At 41.2% G+C, this 19,471-nt stretch overlaps 1 protein-coding gene across 1 annotated transcript in view; it reads left to right on the top strand.

Annotated features, from left to right (window-relative positions):
• Window positions 1–893: 893 nt before the first annotated feature.
• The window catches only part of Ovch2 (ovochymase 2), a 42,581-nt gene continuing 24,003 nt past the window's right edge, over window positions 894–19,471 (top strand). The window contains exons 1-12 of the mRNA XM_021659315.1: window positions 894–981; window positions 3,473–3,582; window positions 4,817–4,908; window positions 6,519–6,691; window positions 7,018–7,113; window positions 7,366–7,517; window positions 8,028–8,217; window positions 9,228–9,251; window positions 10,703–10,793; window positions 10,900–11,024; window positions 11,905–12,045; window positions 12,409–12,539. Coding sequence (XP_021514990.1) covers window positions 894–981; window positions 3,473–3,582; window positions 4,817–4,908; window positions 6,519–6,691; window positions 7,018–7,113; window positions 7,366–7,517; window positions 8,028–8,217; window positions 9,228–9,251; window positions 10,703–10,793; window positions 10,900–11,024; window positions 11,905–12,045; window positions 12,409–12,539 — 1,413 coding nt within the window. The remainder of the gene's footprint in view (window positions 982–3,472; window positions 3,583–4,816; window positions 4,909–6,518; window positions 6,692–7,017; window positions 7,114–7,365; window positions 7,518–8,027; window positions 8,218–9,227; window positions 9,252–10,702; window positions 10,794–10,899; window positions 11,025–11,904; window positions 12,046–12,408; window positions 12,540–19,471) is intronic.

Below are 19,471 nucleotides of genomic sequence, written 5' to 3'. Positions count from 1 at the left end.
CTTGCAAAAGGACAATGTTGATATTTGTTACATAGCAAAATCTTCAGAGAGAAAAACATTTTAACATGGAGGGAACCTCCTTAAGACTTAGGAAGTTGTAAAAGGAGGCTAGTTAAGGCTCTAAAAGTACACAAATCAAAGGTTTTATGAAGTTCTTAAAGCCAACCAGAGTCACTAGGCCCCATACTTCCAAGAATATGTAAGCAGTAAAGATTGCTGAAAGACACTCTCAGATCCTCTGAGCTGCGTAGAAGAGGTTCAAACCAATAGAGCTGCCTACACTCTCCAACTTGTCCAACTGTCTATAGGCTGTGCATTCTGTTCTAGGTTTCCAATTCTTCTGAGCTATTGTCACCTGTGCTGGGGCAGGCTTTTATTGATCCATTGTCTTTGAGTCATTTCAGCTGCTCACCCATAACGTCAATAAAACCCATTGGTCCACCATGTTGGATGTTAGTAGATTCTTACTTCAGTCTGTTATCAATTCCCTACCAGGGATGAGTAGACAGTTGTTTGCATCTCCTCAGGGCTAGTGTTACACAGTAGCAGACACTTACAGAAAGGAGAGTAAGTATCACAACAAAACCTCAGACACAAACCACTTTGCTAAACCAGAAACACTGGGGGAAGCAACTTCTTGCCGTAGGTGGAACAGAATATGTTATACTACTCAACCAAGACTTTGCTTCTGTAGTTGACTCTCCCACATCTTACAAAAGACATTTCCAAGAAACCACATTCATTCAGAAATGTCTTATGGACAAGGTTGAATGCCTCAAGTCTTGGTTAATAAATAAGCTTGTTTTAAGTTGTATTCTTGCTGTTCTTCTAAGCTTGTTACTCTTGTTTCCTTTAGCCTCTATACACTTTAGGGAGAAGCTTTGAATCTCAACATGCCTATAAGCAAGAAGAAGCTTATTTTAATATTAGGAATGCTCTGTTTGGAACAAGGTAATTCTGCAGCCCTTTCTTCCATCAGAGGTAAGTTTCAAATATAACTTGTAACTAGCTTTGTTCTTTGTCTGATGGGATCACTCTTGCTGAGAATCAGAGTAACAATTCCACTTCTTGTTAATTTGAGAATTCAAGAGAAGCAGATTATTTCAGAAATGTAATGGTTCTCAAAATTTTTTTCTTTTGATTTTTCTGCTGTGGTCAGCATATAAAATCGAAGTACTATGAAATAAATATAAACGTGTTTGGGGGAGTTAAGTGTTTTCGCCTCGTTTCACCAACTGTTTGGGGATGGTCCACTTAGTCGGATGCATTATAGAACCTTGTATTCTCTCAGGGAGCAAATTCTAGATATCAGCACAGATTTAGAAACATTTAGAACCGCCGGGGAAATTATCCTGCTGGCCATATGATGCATGCTCACTGACATATAGTGTAAATCTTTGCCTTGATTGTAATAAGCTGAAAACAGTTGTTGGCAGGTTTCTCTATAGTCAGACTTGTGCCAGCTTGGAGAATCAACATGTTTTCTGTTTCTGCTTCAGTGACTTCAGGGAGTACTAAATTTTTTGTCTAGCAGATTTACAGCTCATTCATCTGAAGCATTTGGAAAAGCTTGTGATATACCTGCCCCAGGTTCAGAATGAAAACACAATTGGTTGCTTCATGCTCTGCTGCTATTAGCTGTGTGTCTCTTTGATTTTTAGTTTTCACTAAAAATGAAAGATGAAGATGCATGAAGATGAAAGTGCATTTTGGCAGGCAAGGTGTGGGGATTAAGCAATAATGGGAGAGCTTTATACGCTTTAAAGTTGGTCTAAGTTGCTGACCTCTTAAGGATGTATTCCCAAGAAAAGCCATTCGCTCATTCAGTTGTTTTTCAAGTGCGATTTCTAAGCCAGGAACTGGCCTAGACCTTAGAAGTGCAGATACATAGGAGCCACATTCCTATTCTCAAGAAATCCATAGACAAGTGAGCAAGTAAACAATTTACCCTCACAGTTTATCAGTAGCTTGGAAAGAACTGGTGAAGGGTGATAGTGAGAAAGTGCTGTCCTATGGAAGAGACCAGGACCCAGTTTGGGGAAATCAAGGAGGGCTTCTCAGATGAGGTGGTCAGAAGCATTCAGAGTCATCTAGGTGGAGGAGCTGGGTGATGATGAGCCAAAGCCTCATATGCACTCCTGGGAACCTCATAGGAAAAAAAAAGACCTTGAGAGGAGCAAATCCACCACCGAGTTACCCAGGGCAATCAAGCAAATTTAAACTGGCCCCTTATCCAAGAAGTCAAAGCCCACGTAAACACACACATATTTAAGTGTTTTCAGGGAGGAAGTGTTTTTTGTAAAGTTATTTGTCCCTTTACCTGACAGGCACATGTCTTAACACTGGTATGTAAATTGAGGCTATCATCATACCATTGTTCTTGAACAACCTGTTTTCTGCCTTGCATTAAATCTAATTAGATTAGTTCATCTATGGCTGTATGGCAGTCACCACAGAGCATGGTTTCACACTCAGTCTCATGGGCAAGGGGAGAGATATGGACACAATCACAAACTAAGATAGACTACAGCATCATTATTAGTTAACCAGGCAACCTATTCACAGGGCTTGTAATATACGTTGTGCATATACCACATGTGGCATTTCACACCTGCATTGCAAAGGCAGAGGCAGGGGAATTATGAACTTAAGGTCATCCTGAGCTCCATAGTGAAATGAACTTGTTTCACAAATGAGAAAAAGGAAGGAAAGAAGGAAGGATTAAATCCCCATCTTTGTGGAGTCCACAGTCTGACTGGGTTGAAAGCCAGAATCAACCATCCTGGCACACAGTGAGTACCCTGGGGTACTACAGAGAGCTGCAAAGAACCTCTTTTTTCAGACACCAGAGAGCTCAGAAAGAAAAGAGGCTGCATTCCCGGCAGTCCAGCACTATCTATCCCTGCAGCCCTTAACTTTCACATTAGAAGTCATTCCTTGGTCTGATGAGATGATTCAGTCAGCAAAGTATTTTCTGTGCAAGCACAAAGGACTGGGTTTAATTAAAAAACAAACAAACAAACAAACATTTTTTAAAGCTGATATAGTGATGCACATTCTTAAATGCAGTTTTGGGGAGGCAGTGACAGGCAGATCCTTGGGACTAGTTGTCCATCCAGCCTAGCCTATTCTCCATGTTCTAAGCCAATGAGAGACCTTGTCTCTAAAAACAAGTACAAAGGAGCTGAGCAAGATAGTCAAAGCTGACCTCTGGCCTTAATATGCACACATGGGCATGTGGAACTACATACAAATGAACACACACACATATACACACAACATAAAAGCTGTCTCTTGATAGCACACATTGTATGTGTGACAAAACACAGCTAATCCCAATCATTAACCTAAAGCCATGTTGTAATTTTTCTACATATCCCACATACTGCATTTTGTTCTCGCTCAGAAGATTTCTCTGTACATCTTAGTCCTAGAAACTAATCACTCAGTGTTTGTTTTGTCTTTTCCAAAGCTCCCAACTGTGGGCAGAGTCTGGTTAAGCCCCAGCCTCAGAATTACTTTAACCTTTTCAGTCGAATTGTTGGAGGAAGCCAAGTGGAGAAAGGTTCCTATCCTTGGCAGGTGAGGCTCGCAAACCCATCTCTGGTGAGTGAACTAAGATATGTCAAGTTTGTATCTCCCCAGATCACATAGTACCTCCCTTAGGTCACCCTCTCTTGGGAAAACAAACAAACCAACCCTCACAACACACCCAGAGCTATGCTTTTCTAATCTTGAAAGAAGAGTACTATTCAAGGTTGAATTTGTGTTCAGTGGGTTGCCTGAGTGCCACTGACAAATTTAACAAACACTATCAGATGGTCCCTTGATCAATTGGTCATCTATTCAGTTCAGAAGTTTATATTCAGATCATAATAATGATGACCTATTGGCTTTTCTTTCATGTTTTTTGTTGTTGTTGTTGTTGTTGTTCTGTCTTTTATCCTTAGCTTCCTTTCATATTCCTCCTTTTTCTTTGTTAAGTGTTTGTTTTGGTTCAAATGATTTAATCTAAAGCCTAAAAAGCTCTAACCTTCACTATACTGCTGAGCTGTGGTAGCTTTAGCAGCTTTTTCTGTGTCTCTTTGTGTTTTTTTGTTTTGTCTTATTTTGTTTGTTTTGTTTTGTTTTTGCTGTTCATAAATAATTTTTGCTTAAAAGGTGAAAAATTCTGATAAACTGCCATTTTCTCATCCTAAGAATGTGAAACTATTGAAAGTATTTACTTGTCACTTATAAGCCACCTGAGAATCAAATCAAATATCATGGATAGACTGACTTGGAAGCAGAATGTTAATAAGGATCAGAGACAGTCCAGTGAGCAAACACACTTTCTACCAAGCCTGACAAACTGATTTTCCTCCCCGGGACCACATGGTGGAAGGAGAAAACTGATGCCCAAGATTTGTCTTCTGCTTGCTACATGCACACCACACACACTTGCAAGTGTGTGCATGCACACTCAAGGATGCACACCACACACACTTGCAAGTGTGTGCATGCACACTCAAGCATGCACACACAGACACACTCACACGAGCACACTCAGAGAGGATGCAGAGATAAATAAACGTCGTTTAAAGTATGTTGAACAGGCAAGCGAAAGAACAGATTTGAAATTCTAGGGGTCAAATAATTCATTAAGAATATGTAAAGGCAGTAAGCCCAAATTAAAGTCAAATACACTGTCATATAGTGCCTGAGTTGTGATCACTGTGGTTAAGCTATCTGTATCTCTTTTTCACAATATGGTCAGTCATAAGTTTTGGGGTGCCCCACACCATTAACTTTTACCAATTAGCTGTCTGTCATCTAGGTGTCTTTGAAACAAAAGCAGAAACACGTCTGTGGAGGAACCATCATCTCTTCACAGTGGGTCATCACAGCTGCGCACTGCATGGCTAACAGGTAGGAAAGCTTAGCTGATGGAGGAAGACCAGGGTACCCCAATCTCCCCATTTGAATCAGAATCAATTACTCTTATAAAACACAAGAAATCTTCCTAATTGGATGTTACAAATGAGGCTTGTTGAGCCTCATATTAGTAGGAAAAGTATTCGTTGCAGAGGTAAAATACTGGATTTACATAAACCCACTGAAGTCAACAGAGTGATATCAAAAGACTGACTAGTGAAAGTTTCCTACTAGTTAAGTTTCCTACTAGATAAAATATTACAGTGAATAAGCAGTACCTGGTTCATTATACATCTTAAAAAGCAGATAAGAGACAGCAAAGACAGACCAGTAAAATATAACTATATTTTATCTATATCAATTTATTTTCTCTACCTACATCTGTATACCCATGTCTTCCCTCCTGTTGGTCTTGCTTCTCTGAGCTTCAGCATGAGACCTTTCTTTTTTTTTTTAATCAGATTTCTAGTATTATCCAAATACTCCACTGTCTATGGTATTCTATGCATATACCAGGCTGTAACCAAGATCATGTTCTCATAATTGTCCTTTCATTTCAAGTCTGTAAACATTCTTGGGATGCTCACTAACTGCCAGCTACTAGTAAATACCAAAGACACAAAAATGACTGAGACGCAATGCCCCCTAGAAGGTCCATAGTTGAAAAGAGAAATAGCCTAGAATGGTGGCGCACGTCTTCAGGCATGGCTACTTGAACAGCTGAAGCAAGAAGAGTTCTTGAGTCCAGGAATTTGGGACCAGCCTGAGAAACAGAAAAACCCTATATGTTGAGTAAAAAAAAACCAAAAAAACAAGCAAACAAACAAAAGGCTGACAATGTCCCTACAGTAGAGGCAGTGGTAAGCTAGAGAGATGCTATATACTAGAGTAAGTACCTGATATATCCAAGATTCAGGAAAACATTCCAAGAGAAGTGATGATGCCCTTTCCAATATTGTATGACATATCACCATTGCAAATGAAGGGTCCCAAAGAATTAAAAGCTCAAAATGCTTACTTCATCCCATCTCATCCTATCAAATTCCTTCTAGATAACACTGACCTGAAGAAATAGCATTTTTCTCATTTCGTGGGAGAACTATTAATTACAAATATAAAGAAGGTAAAGAGACAATCCCCACTTTCCATCATTGTAATTACTCCAAAGTCCTTGAGAATGCATAATCCCTGGAACATCAGAATCAGATTGCTGTCCTTCACAACACACATATCACATGAGATTTTAACACTGAAGCAACACCCTTACTGGGAATTACAAATAATTCACAAAATACCTCACTAGTATTATGACTGGAACAGCCTACCTAATAAGATAGTTGAAAAGTCTCAGATATCTTTTAGCTCCCTGAAATACAAATGTGTGTGTGTGTTTCTCTAGCTGATTAAAAATAGCACTGACAAATATTAAGTATATCATGTTACTATCTCTACACTGTTTCCGTTTTTTAATAGCAATGGAGTCATTCTCTTTTGCTTTGCTCAGCACTGTCATGCTCTGCATGAAGAGGCCAATTTTTCCAGCATTTACAACCACGCTCAGAGGCTCATTAAAACCCCATCTCTTTCCTTCTCCCTTTTTATAGAAACATTGCGTTAACTTTGAGCGTTACTGCTGGGGAACACGACTTGAGCCAAGCCGAGCCAGGAGAGCAAACACTCGCCATTGAAACCATCATCATACACCCTCAGTTCTCCACCAAAAAACCTATGAACTATGATATTGCTCTTCTGAAGATGGTTGGAACCTTCCAATTCAGTAAACATGAATTGTTGAGCCCATAACCTTTCATCCATACGAAAACCCCTACAGATCATAGTATGTAGCATGAGACCACCTCTTCTAGATAATGCATTGGAAGCAGAGATTTGTCTAGAAAGTCCCCTTCCTAAAATGCCCCTTCCTTAGGGTTCTTTATGTAGTATTATGTGGAGTTAGGAGAAGGCAGGTGACAAGTGACCCCTGAAGATGTGAGGCTAATCTATCATGATCTTTAAGGGGTCTTTGGGGACCATCCAGATGCTGATAGGTGTAACTATGGTAGCTTCTCCATAAGCCAAGTCCTGCTTTGGTCTTTTCTTCAGGCCAGTTTGTGAGGCCAGTGTGTCTTCCAGAGCAAGGAGAATATTTTAAGGCTGGATTTATTTGCACAACTGCAGGCTGGGGTCGCTTGACTGAAGGTAAGAGCCCCAGTGCCAGTCCTCTTAATCCAAACTCAAAACTTTTTGGCAGATAACCAGAAATCAGAATTTTTTTAAATTAATTTTTTTAAGCAACCAGGCAACCATTTCAAAAGGCAGAGAATTTCACAGTATGCTTGAAAAATTGAGCTCCTTCCAAAAAGACACAAACCTGCATCCGACTGCCGATCCGGTGATGGAAGGATAGGGAAGGTGAGGTCTGCCTTGATGAGCTTGATCTCTTTGCTCCAGGTGGCAGCCTCCCACGAGTCTTGCAGCAGGTGAACCTGCCGATTTTGACTCAGGAGGAATGTGAGGCAGCTCTGCTGACCTTAAGGAACCCCGTTACTGGAAAGACTTTCCTCTGTACAGGATCCCCTGATGGAGGAAGAGATGCTTGTCAGGTAAGTGGATACAGCTCCAGGCCTGGGAAAGTTTTTTAGCAGGTTAGGGGCTTAAGAATGGTGATTCCAGATAAAACTAGAATCTGCTTTTCCCGAAAGATAATAGAGATGGTGCCAAGGATGAGGCATTCTGGGTTCTCCTATCCATTAATGATGTCTCTTCTTATTTGGGGATTCCTAGATTTAGGGGTGTTGGGAATGTCACTTATCCTCAATTCTCAGCATTTATGAAGACTGCAGTAAGTCTCTAGGCAAGATGTCTCTGATTCTGTAGTATGAAGAGGAAAGGAAAGGAATTCTGCTGCTTTGATGAGAGCCAAGGGTGAGGAAAAGCATCAGATTCTGATGTTTGAGGATCGAGTGGAAATTGTACCCAGATATTCTCCTGGAGTCCTGAGTCTAAATTATTAGAAGTGAAGTCATGCTAGCAGCCTTAAGAGGAAAGAATGAGCTATTGAGGCATCTTCACCAACAATCATGGTAACAGAGGCTTCCTTCTTTCTTCCTCAGGGAGATTCAGGAGGGTCACTCATGTGCAAGAATAAGAAAGGGGCCTGGACTCTGGCTGGTGTGACTTCTTGGGGTTTGGGCTGTGGTCGAGGCTGGAGAAACAATTCAAGGAAAAAGGAGCAAGGATCTCCTGGGATCTTCACAGATCTGAGGAGAGTGCTTCCTTGGATCCGCGAACACATCCAGACTGGTAACAAAGCCAACCTGAGAGCTTAGGAAGCTACAGTTCTGTGGTAGCAAAGAGCATCAGCAGGCTAAACAAGTTGAGATGGGGGAGAGCCACTTCTGTAACATGAGAAGATTTTGAAACATATGATTTAATATAAGAGAAAAATATCATACATATCCAGGTATTAAAATATTCACTGAAAAGGAATGTATTTCTCATAAATTGCTTAAACTTTGCCTATGAATGAAACTAGAGATATCCACCTACTTTTCAACTGTTCTAGCAAGATTCAGCAAGCTAAAACATAGCTCAGAAACAATTGGACCATCCAGAGAATGATACTAGGAAATATTTTTATATGTCACAATTGAAGAGGGGACACCAGTGCCTAGTGGGAAAAGGTCATAGGAACTGCTAAGCCATGTACAGTACAGCAAATAGTGTCCTCCATAATGAATAATCCCACCTCAAATTAATAAGACAAAGATTTAGAAACACAAGCATAGAAGCAAATGTGGTAAATCTGAGGGGCAGGCTCTGTGTGCACCCTACTAGTAGACCAGCCAGGAGAAAATCTCAGCTTCATTTCAACTTCCAAACTCAACTGGTGTCTTCCAGTCTCAAAGTGGTCTTCATCATTTCCCAAGAGGATTAATTAAAGCTAACTCAGAACTTTTTTTTTTTTTCAAGAGTATGACACAACAGCAGATATCTGAACCTCAGTGTGTGACTATTCAAAATGCTCAATTTTGGAGAAAGGTTACTTATATCTCTGGCCTCCACTCTCATGCATCCTTGCTTCTTTTTGCTCTGTGTAATCTCTAAGTCACTGTTTCTTCATTAGTAAGAATAAAGTAAGTGAAATCATCTGAAAATGCCAGGACCTCCGTCCTTCTTTGTCATCCTGTTCTTTTCACAGATTAAATTCTCAGCATTTGCATATTGACTTAAAATGATCTGTTTTTTGAGTCAATTTCTTGTCCAAGATACCACAAGCTTTGAATTGCATCTTCTCTTTTTTTCTTTCTCAGGCCATCGGAGAAAAGGCAACAGAGGTGGGTACTCCTTGCAGCATGTACTCGCAGGAGCATGAATTAACATCCTAACATTTCTGAGTGTCTTTTCCTGTTATCATCAAAAATCTTCCTCTGGTAGTGTTTCTATGGTCACTTGGTATAAAACTCTGATGAGCATACACAGGTATTCCTTGGGACCTGCCAATTCTGCGTCCACAGGGCCCCGTTTCCTTCCAGGTATCTTCTTGTCAAGCCATCATTTCATCTAATTTAGCAAACAGCGCTTGACAAACAGTAACTGATAATTAGATAATAGGAGAAGGGAGATGGTGCAGAGACCGTTAATAAGCTACACTCCCCCCGGAAGTTTCCCTACTAACACAGGGAGCTTATCTGTGTTTGTTGTGACACTTCAATGAATTCACTGTGAGATTTGGGGCAAGCTCTTTTCTCAGTTATATCATCCATAAAAAAGAAAAATTAGATTGGTTCTTGGCTTAACTGTTTCACTGGGCCTTTGAGCCTGTAGGATTCTTTCTCAAAAAGCAATATGGAAAAGTAGACTCCCCAGAGCTGCTCAGAGATATAAACAACCAATGTAGGCTTTGAAACAGAGAGATCCTTATCCAGGACAGACCCCAAAGGATAAAGAAGGAAATATACGGAGCAAACAGCACGTCAACCAAAGCAGCCTGATTGTAGCATGTGTAGTGGAGTCACACAAGAGAAAAGAATAGAAAGATAATTTAAGATCAAATTCTGGAAACTGCACATTTAAATCAGAAACTGGGCTTCATTTTACAATAGAAAGTAATGAAGGAGAATAAGGGAAGAATATGTAATGGGGAATTTATGATAATTTTTTTAAATGAGGGATTAAAACATGATAAGGGACAGAAAAGAAAAAGAAGAAAATAAGAGAAAAATAGTTTAGTGTGGACTGAAAGTGAAGAGAAGGAGGAATCCAGCTGGACTCGACATTATCACAGCTTTGAACACAGAGAATGAAAGCTCAAACATAATCAGGTCAGAAGCAGCTGCAGTTTTGCTGATGAAGGGGATTCCACTTGTACCATGTTGAGGATGAGGAGATAACCAGACATTAGTCCAAGTCTGACCGAAAGTCCAGAAGAATAGCAGTAAGAATTAAAACTGGTGGTGTGACTAAGCCTATGCTGGGATCCCTGATAGAAAGGAAAAAGGAAGAGTAGGGTAAAACCTGGGAAGTTCCTCCACCCACAGAATGAAGTCTCAGGGTCAAGGGAAAAGAGGAAAAATGGTCACAGCAACGGAAGAGTAAAAAGAGCCTAAAAGGGACAAAAACCCAAAACAATGAAGCATCCTAGAAGTCAATACAGAAAAAGAATAGTGCATGAAGAACGAAAGTGTACAGAAAAGAAAACCAGTGGCTCCCAGATCTTCAACTTTTGGAAGGATGCTATGGAGGCTTGCACTGGCTGCAGCCCTGATGCATTGGCTTTTCCTCTCAGCCTCATGCAGTGAACCTGATGGCCTAATCAGAGGGTCCAAGGGAGAGCTACACTTCCCAGAAAGCCTCCACCTATACTATGAGAGCAAGCAGTGAGTATTCCTCGATTGTCCTCCCCAACACTCTACCTCCACCTTGCCTGTGCCCTGACTGTCACTTTCTGTGTATCTGTACACCTTCTTGTGTATCTGCCTGCAGACTGTGTGTCTGGACCCTGCTGGTTCCAGAGAACATGCACATGTTGCTCAATTTGTCCCACTTGGATGCAGAGTCTTGCCACCACAATTACCTGGCACTGTATTCCTTAGAAGACAGGCTTGTTGGTGAGTGGACCTTCATGCTGTCATATGGAAAGCCAACCTAAATGGACTTAACAAGGTCTGGTTACAATATGGCTAACACGGAGACATCTGTGAATGCTACATTTTCCTCTTCAATTTTTAAAGCCTGCTCTAAGGTGGAGGGGGGGGGGGTTGGAACCAAGCCTGAGGTACTGAGAGCACTTCAGCAGCTGCATATGATACTTGTAAAGCCAGGCTGTTTGGGTCTTGACCCCATTAGGAGTCAACTTTACATGTATTGTTAGAGTTCCCTCTCCGAGTCACCCCAAGTGGGATACTGCTTAACTATGCATGCAAATGGATTTTGCCTGCCTCAATAGGCTAGGAACAATGACACCAAGATACAACCATGGGGAGACAAAACTTATTTATGTGGGAAAGAGAAATGAAGCCAGATATCATGGCATATGCCTGTAATCCCAGAATCTGGGAGACTAAGGCAGAAGGATTCCAAGTCCAAGGGCAGCCTGGTATATACAGTAATATTCTGTCTCAAACAATCGAATTACAGAAATGGCATAGTGTTTCTGTGACTCTCACTCTGAAGTAAATTCACCCATCCCATTGGGAGATACTTGGCAATATTTTAGAAATATTCTTGGCTGTTACACCTGAAGAGAATACAGGATATAGAATATAGGAGAGACTGTATTAATGGATAGAACATTGAAAAAAAAATCATCAAAAAGCCAAAGAGCAACATAAACACAGAGCATTCTGGATCAAAATCTTGCTAGTGCAGAAGCTGAGAAGCCTAATTCAGAAAATCCTGAACTTCCAGGACAAGATCGAAACACTCCTTAGGTCATGTGTGTGGTGCCATTTTTCCAGACTCTGATCAAAGACTCTCCTCACTTTGCAGGAAAATTCTGCGGGGAAGTCCTCCCTTCATTCATTCTCGTCAGCTCCAGCTCTATCCGGCTGAGATTTGTCTCTGATGCCACTGATTATGCCACTGGGTTTAGTCTCACCTATAAAGCTCTTAAGCCAAGCTACCTTCCTGGTAAACCATTACTTTCGTTGCTTAGTATCTAGGCCCTTTGCAGAACTTTTGGCAGCATAGCTGTTGGGGGTGGAGTGGGGGAGTAGGAAGACCCCACCTGAGGTCCACTGTCTCCATAGCAGAGAAAGACTCTTGTCCAGCTGAAAGATGGAGTCTCTGCTTTCCTGCCTCTGAAAGTTTCTGGTGCTCCCTGACCTGAGTGAGCTGAGAGGGCCTGAAGAGTACTGTAAGCTAGAACCCAGGGCTCTCCCTTTGTGTTGGCTCTGCCGTAACATGTAGTTTATCACTTAGCAGAGATAGGAGGGAGAACACAAACAGTCTTTCTTGGGTTTCTTGCATTTGTTCTATGCTCTTTTGTTTTAGATTCTGGCTGCATGTCTCTAACTATCCTCTTTGAAGAAGGCACTATACAGAGTCTTCACTATCCTGAAGATTATAGTGACATGGCTAGCTGTGCCTGGATTTTTCAGGCCCCCAGCCATTGCCTAATTAAGGTATGGATTATATTAGTCCTAAATTAGACATGATATAATCATGAGAGAGCTGACATAGGCATTGTGTAGGCAAAGGTTTATTTTTTTTATTAATTACACTTCATTCACTTTGTATCCCCCATAAGCCCCTCCCTTCTTCCCTCCGGATCCCACCCTCCTTTCCCCTTCTTCACGCATGCCCCTCCCCAAGTCCACTGATTGGGGAGGTCCTCCTCTCCTTCCTTCTGATCTTAGTCTATCAGATCTCATCAGGAGTGGCTGCATTTTCATCTTCTGTGGCCTGGTAAGGCTGCTCCCCACTCAGGGGGAGGTGATCAAAGAGCAGGCCAATCAGATTATGTCAGAGGCAGCCCCTCTTCACATTACTATGTAACCCATTTGGACACTAAACTGCCATGGGCTGCATCTGTGCAGGGGTTCTAGGTTCTCTCCATGCATGGTACTTGGTTGGAGTATGAGTCTCTGGGAAGACCGCTGTGTTCAAATTTTCTGGTTCTGTTGCTCTCCTTGTGGGGTTCCTGTCCTCTCTAGATCTTACTATTTTCCACTTCTTACATAATATTCCATGCACTCTGCCTAACAGTTGGCCATAAGTCTCAGCGTCTGCTTTGATAGTCTGCAGGGCAGAGCCTTTCAGAGGCCCTCTGTGGCAGGTTCCTAGCTTGTTTCCTGTTTTCTTCTTCTTCTGAGGTCCTTCCTCTTTGCCTTTTGGGATGGGGATTGAGCATTTTAGTCAGAGTCCTCTCTCTTGATTAGTTTCTCTAGATGTACAGATTTTAGTAGGTTTATCTTATATTACATGTCTATATAAGTCAGTATATACCATGTGTGTCTTTCTGCTTCTGGGAAAGCTCACTCAGGATGATCCTTCCCAGGTCCCACCATTTACCTACAAATTTCATGATTTCCTTATTTTTCATTGCTGAGTAATATTCCATTGTGTAGATGTACCACAATTTCTGCATCCATTCTTCAGTTGAGGGGCATCTGGGCTGTTTCCAGCTTCTGGCTATTACAAATAAAGCTCAGGGAAAGGTTTTTATCTGATTATTTTTTTCAGCCATTCTTTTAGTTCTCAGTATCTGCACACTACACACTACAAATAGTTAGGGAACAGAGCAGGCGTGTGTCTCCTGCAGTCACCACTAGATGGCACTTGCATTCTTTAGCTCTTGTTCAAAACAAAAAGAAGTTTCCACTTTCAAGAGCCCATATCTTCTTTTAGAAACAAACATCCTTCCTTATGAACTCAAATTCTGGGAAAATACCTTGTGACTAATTAAGAAATTGATAACAGTCATGCCAATGTCATTAAGCATTAAAAGCAGAGAAGAAGACACACCAAAAAGGATTCAGCATAGGCCAGGGCCAGGGAGTGTCCAATTCAACAGAATTATAAAGCGTACTTAGAAAGAATTTGGGAAGTTAGGCTGAGGCCAAAGTATAGGCCATCAAAAATCATGATAAGTTTACTGCACATTTAACCTCAGTAGCGTGAAGCCCATTGTTGCCAATTAGTGGATCCTTTGTTGAGATATGTCACTGCGTAGGTGAAGGTATACAGTCAGGATACAGATGGACATAGGCATTTGTTAAGTCTTTCTCTTAAAATGATAAATGAACAAAAGCATATGAAGAAAAGAAAGGAAAGGAAGAGAAAGGGGAAGGAGTAAAACCCTAAAACTCTTGCACAGCCGATTCCGCTGGTGTAAACATCTGTATTAGTTTTCTTTCTTACTGCCGTGACAAGAAACAACTTAATGCGGTACCGACCATCATGGCACGGAAGGTGTGTTGATAAGGTAGACAAGGTAGATGGTTAGGGTTTTGTATCAGCACTCAGAAAGCAGAGAGTGGAGAAAAAGTGGTCACAAACCCTTAAGCCCCGCCCCTCAATGACCCACTTCCTCCAGTGAGGCTCTGCCTCTTCAAGGTTTCACAACCTTTCACAACTTTCCCCATCATCTGAGGATAAAGTATTCAAATTCATGGGCCTATTGGGGACATTTCACATTCAACCATGTTATTATAAAATGTATTTACCTAAACTAAGACAAGTACATCACTAGGCAGTACAATCAAGGAGATCAGCATCTTATAATACAAGTCCTACTCGTCCACAACATTGTAATTGGTGTCTAAGTGTGTCAAGGAAAGGAGTCTGATATACTAGCAGAAAACAGAACTGATGAGTCTTTAAGATGGATCAGAAAACGGAGCCGTTAAAACACAAAGCAACCCAAACAAACAGATGAGGCCAATAGTTTGGGCTTGCCACAAGAGTTAAAACTTAGAGAGAATGAGAATTTAGAATTAATTATCCAGTCCCCACTCTACTCATCAAAAACACGGCAGAATAACAGGACTGAACTGTTGGACATTTGAGAAAAGCTGGGTTCCATAGTATCTGAAATGTCAAATACAGTCAGAGATTAGAAGTCTAAATGAGATCATACTAGTTTTTAAAGTGAGTGAATCAGGACAGAAAGAGCATCTTCAGTGATTTCCATAACTGTTTCAGTGTTTTGATTTTATAATCATCAGTGCTGAGACTTAGCTTTGAAAAAAAATACAAAATGGCAGAAATATTTAGGTCCCCTTCAGAAATTCGTAAAAATGCTGTTTTAATCGCAAACCAAAATTCATTTTTTCTATTTCAAGTCAGCAACTCAAACAGAAGTTCTTTTTTTTTAAAGATTTATCTCTCTCTCTCTCTCTCTCTCTCTCTCACACACACACACACACACACAAAACTATTCTGCCTGCATTTGCACCTGAATGCCAGAAGAGGGCACCAGATCTCAATGTAGATGTTTGTGAGCCACCATGTGGTTGCTGGGAATTGAGCTGAGGATCCCTGGAAAAACAACCAGTGCTCTTAACCACTGAGTTATGTCTCCAGCCTGAACAGAAGTTCTTAAAATAAGAATCCAATCCAAGATCTGGTGATTTGACTCATGCTGAGGAATGACGGTAGGGAAATATTCAGTTCTCTGGTTTCTGTAATAAAGCTGTGATGTTCCTAAAAGAATGGGAACCCTTGTGCACCAAAACCACCTGAATTCATAACAGCCATTGGGCTTGCTTCTGAGCCACGGTGTTTCATTTGTGCTTCACTATGCAATGCATGCTTAGTGCAAGGGGAACTAATATATGTTCTGGAACCAAGGCTGTAGTAAAGTCACATGATACAACATAGGCAAGAACAGCAGAAACACTGTGGATTCATTCCATGTTTGACTTTGAGTTAAATTTTGGTTATTGCTCCTTAAGAAAATATTTAGTGATGCCAAATTGTTCACACTTTCTTTATCCCCTCCATATGAAGTCATAACCCACAGTTTGTTTGCTTCCTCTTCAAGTCCGTCCCTTTGTCTGTGTACTTCCCCTTCTCTTGCCAAGTGCAAGACAAGTACACCTTGTAGAGACTAGTGCAGAGGAAGAAAAATAATGACATAAAAATAGCTTCTGACACATTTTTTTTCTGTGTGAGAATATATTTTATTGTTAGTAGTGTATAGATGTATTAACAAATTTAATCCAATGTGTATGAAAGATTTATATACCATGAACAAGGGACTTACAAAGACTTGGGTTGTTCAGAAACTAATTAATACCACCCAATACATGAACAAAGAAAAAAATGAAAGCATACGTGAAAAAGGCATTCACTTTCCCACACCTATTAATCATAAACTGTCATATAAAATTAGGAACAGACAGATTTTTCTATCTGAATAAGATAATATACTGAAATTAACATTATATTTAACCATGGGAACTTAGAAATCTCATTTTAAATCAGGAAGAAGGCAACACTATTCCTTCTCTCAATAGATTGTTCAGCTCTGTACTTTGTACTTTGTCCTAGCTAGTACAGTAAGACCAATAAGTAAATTAAAGGCTCAGATATTTAGGAAGAATTATAAGTGCCATTGCAGATAACACAGAAATTAATTATTCTTTAAAAATGACTGTGGAACTAATCAAAATTTATAGCAAACTGGTTCCAGATTGGTTCATTTACATGCCAGCTGCTTCTATAAATGCTAGCAGTGAACGATGGAATTTGAAATTTAAAAATATATTTGTTTCATACATCAGTTCTAAACTCCACATAAATGACACTCCACTGGTGTTATAAATGATGTTCCCTATGATGTACGTATATACTGTAACTAGGGAATGCCATGCATACCAGGATGTATGTGAGAGGATATTAAATTTTTCCTACTTTTCATATGAGTACTATATTGACATCATTTTACCCCTTCTTTTTTCCCCAATTCCTCCCATGTCTCCCCACACTCCTTTTCTTTTTTTTTTTTTTCAATGCAGTTTATTCAGGAACCTTGAACAATCATCAGACCCTGGGGAAAGCCAGCCCACAGCTTAAATAGCCTCTGGGTAGCCAACCCCAGCGTGCCACGTGGACAATGCAGATAGGTCCACATACATGGAAGCAAGCCAGATCCTCAGCCTTAGCCAAATGTGGAGTTGTTTGTGACAGAGAGCACTCACCATCAGGAAGGTGGAAGGTGGAAACCAGCTCCATCTTTAAGGCTCAGCATTCCGCAGCTCTCTACAGTTCCCCCTTTTTGTTTTAGACGCATCAGGCAAGAGTAGAGGTCTGATCTCTGATATTAGAAATAAATTGGGACTTTGTACCGATGTTCATTTAGGTGTCATCCACCCAAAGAGCATCAGACCCGTCTGATACCTTTTTCTCAGAGGCGGGGCCTGGGGCATCAACCCGCATGCAATCAGACTTGCTCTTCTCTGGGTCGAAAGCGGCTGACCCTGATTGCAGTGCTTAGCCTCGCATCCTGAGCATAACATTTTAGCTTTTTATGGTAGCCAACCATGCTTGGGGAGACTGTCCTGCTTCAATGGCTGTAAAGGCCTGAATGATCATGGCTGCATTACGCTGTTGTGAGACTCTAATCTTGCATATACACCACAGGCAAACCAAGGAGACCAACACCAGAAGGCCTGCTAACGCTCCCATGCCCGCCCATTCCTTCAGATGAGTCATGGCTGCAGCAATCCATGGTGATAATCCTGTGGCTAGTCCTGCGTCCACTCTGGTAGAATTTACTGTGATAATGGTCACTCTCAGCTGCTCCATCGTAGTATCGAATTCTCCAGTCCAATTACCTAAAATATAGCTAGACAATTGTTTAGACAGATTTGCAGCACAGGAAAAATTCTCATGTTGTATACTAGTGACACAAAGTCCAGCATACTTTCATTGACAGCCTGGTTGAGCCATTTGCCATAGGGTATCAATTTGCTCCTGCACGAGGTCAATCCTCTGATTGAACACCATCAAGCCTCCTTTTAGTTGAGCATTAATTCCTTTTTGTACATCTAAAGCATGAGCTACATTGGCTAAAAGATTATTCAGGATCTGAGCAGTCTGCACAGTATGACTCATGGCTAATGCCACGATGGTAGCTCCAACAGCCCCCAATGAGATGGCAGTAACAGTGGCGGCTGTAATTCCAAGATCCCTTTTCTGTCTGAAGAGAGTCATAGTGTGAGGGGCATCAATGGGCACAGGCACCCAGCGAGGCCTGCGAGTAACCAGGGCATACCTAAATTCACTAGCATTCCAGCATTGGGCAAAAAAGCAAGTATCATCATCACAATTACTTGGCTCTATCTGGCTAATAATGAATAAAAATGGGGGATATAAACAAACAGGTGTGGGCTTATAGGAAATATTATGAGAAGCCTTAACCCCCTCGTTGGAACATCTTGCATCAGTTCTAGAACTAGCAGTGGTGGTGTCTGAGGTCTGAGTAGGTTCGGGAGACCATTGCCTCCAGGGGCGAGACATGCTCCATGTAAATTGACTAACTCCATGTTTTGCTCCACTTTTGAAAGTCATTTAAGGTTCTTAAATTATTTTCCCCCTTTTTTTTAAATTTTTCCTCAATTACACTTTATTCATTCTGCATCCCCCTATAAGCCCCTCCATCCTCCCCTCCCAATCCCACCCTCCCTCCTCCCTCTGCATGCATGCTACTCCCCAAGTCCACTGATAGGGGAGGTTCTCCTCTCCTTTCTGATCTTAGTCCATCAGTTCACATCAAAAGTGGCTGCATTGTCCTCTACTATGGCCTGGTAAGGCTGCTCCCCTCCAGGGGGAGGTGATCAAAGAGCAGGCCAATCAGATTATTTCTGACACATTTTTGAGATAACACAATGGTACCATGCACAAGAAAGATAAATGAACCATGCTTTCATTTAAAATCAGGATCACAGAAACTGTGGGACTAGAACTGTCATGATTTGTTCTTAGTTAGCTGCTGGGGTTTGCATTCAGCTTGGCACCAAAAACAACTCTTTCTACCATTCACCAAGATTTCTGCTTTGAGCTACAATTTCTCCAAGCTCACCGCTCTGACTCTGAGGTGCTTCTAGTAGCTTCCAGGCAACACTTCATTTGATAGCAACTCTTGCATCCATTTGTAACTTGGTGAGGCACTGGTACACACCGATAGCAACAGAGAACATGATGGTGGTGATGAATCATATTCATCCTTCTGGGTACATCCTCCCAGGTTGAAAGACATACCTTGTGAGAGGTTCAGCTACCTCCAGCTCTGAGTCAAGTAAACTGAAAATTCATGGTTAAATGCCAAGAATAAGGAGTATGAAATAAGATCCCTAGAAAAATAGTATGTGTTCAGACTATCACTTATATGTCCAAGAAGCACAACCCAAAGTTGCCTCCAGAGAAGACAGTCTCTCTTCCATCCTGCTCCAGCTGCTAGGATCTCAGACATTTGCACAGATCCCCACCCTTACATGCAGGCTGTATTTGATATCTTCTATATTTCAAGATTTTTGAGAGTCTGTTGTCTTTTCCTAAGTAACTTCATGGAGCAAGGTGAATGGCCTAGAGTTCTCTGCTCAGTCCTTGA

Source organism: Meriones unguiculatus, chromosome 14 (genome assembly GCF_030254825.1).
Source record: "Meriones unguiculatus strain TT.TT164.6M chromosome 14, Bangor_MerUng_6.1, whole genome shotgun sequence".
NCBI classification, from domain to species: Eukaryota; Metazoa; Chordata; class Mammalia; order Rodentia; family Muridae; genus Meriones; species Meriones unguiculatus.
This window is presented reverse-complemented; position numbering and strand designations above follow the sequence as displayed.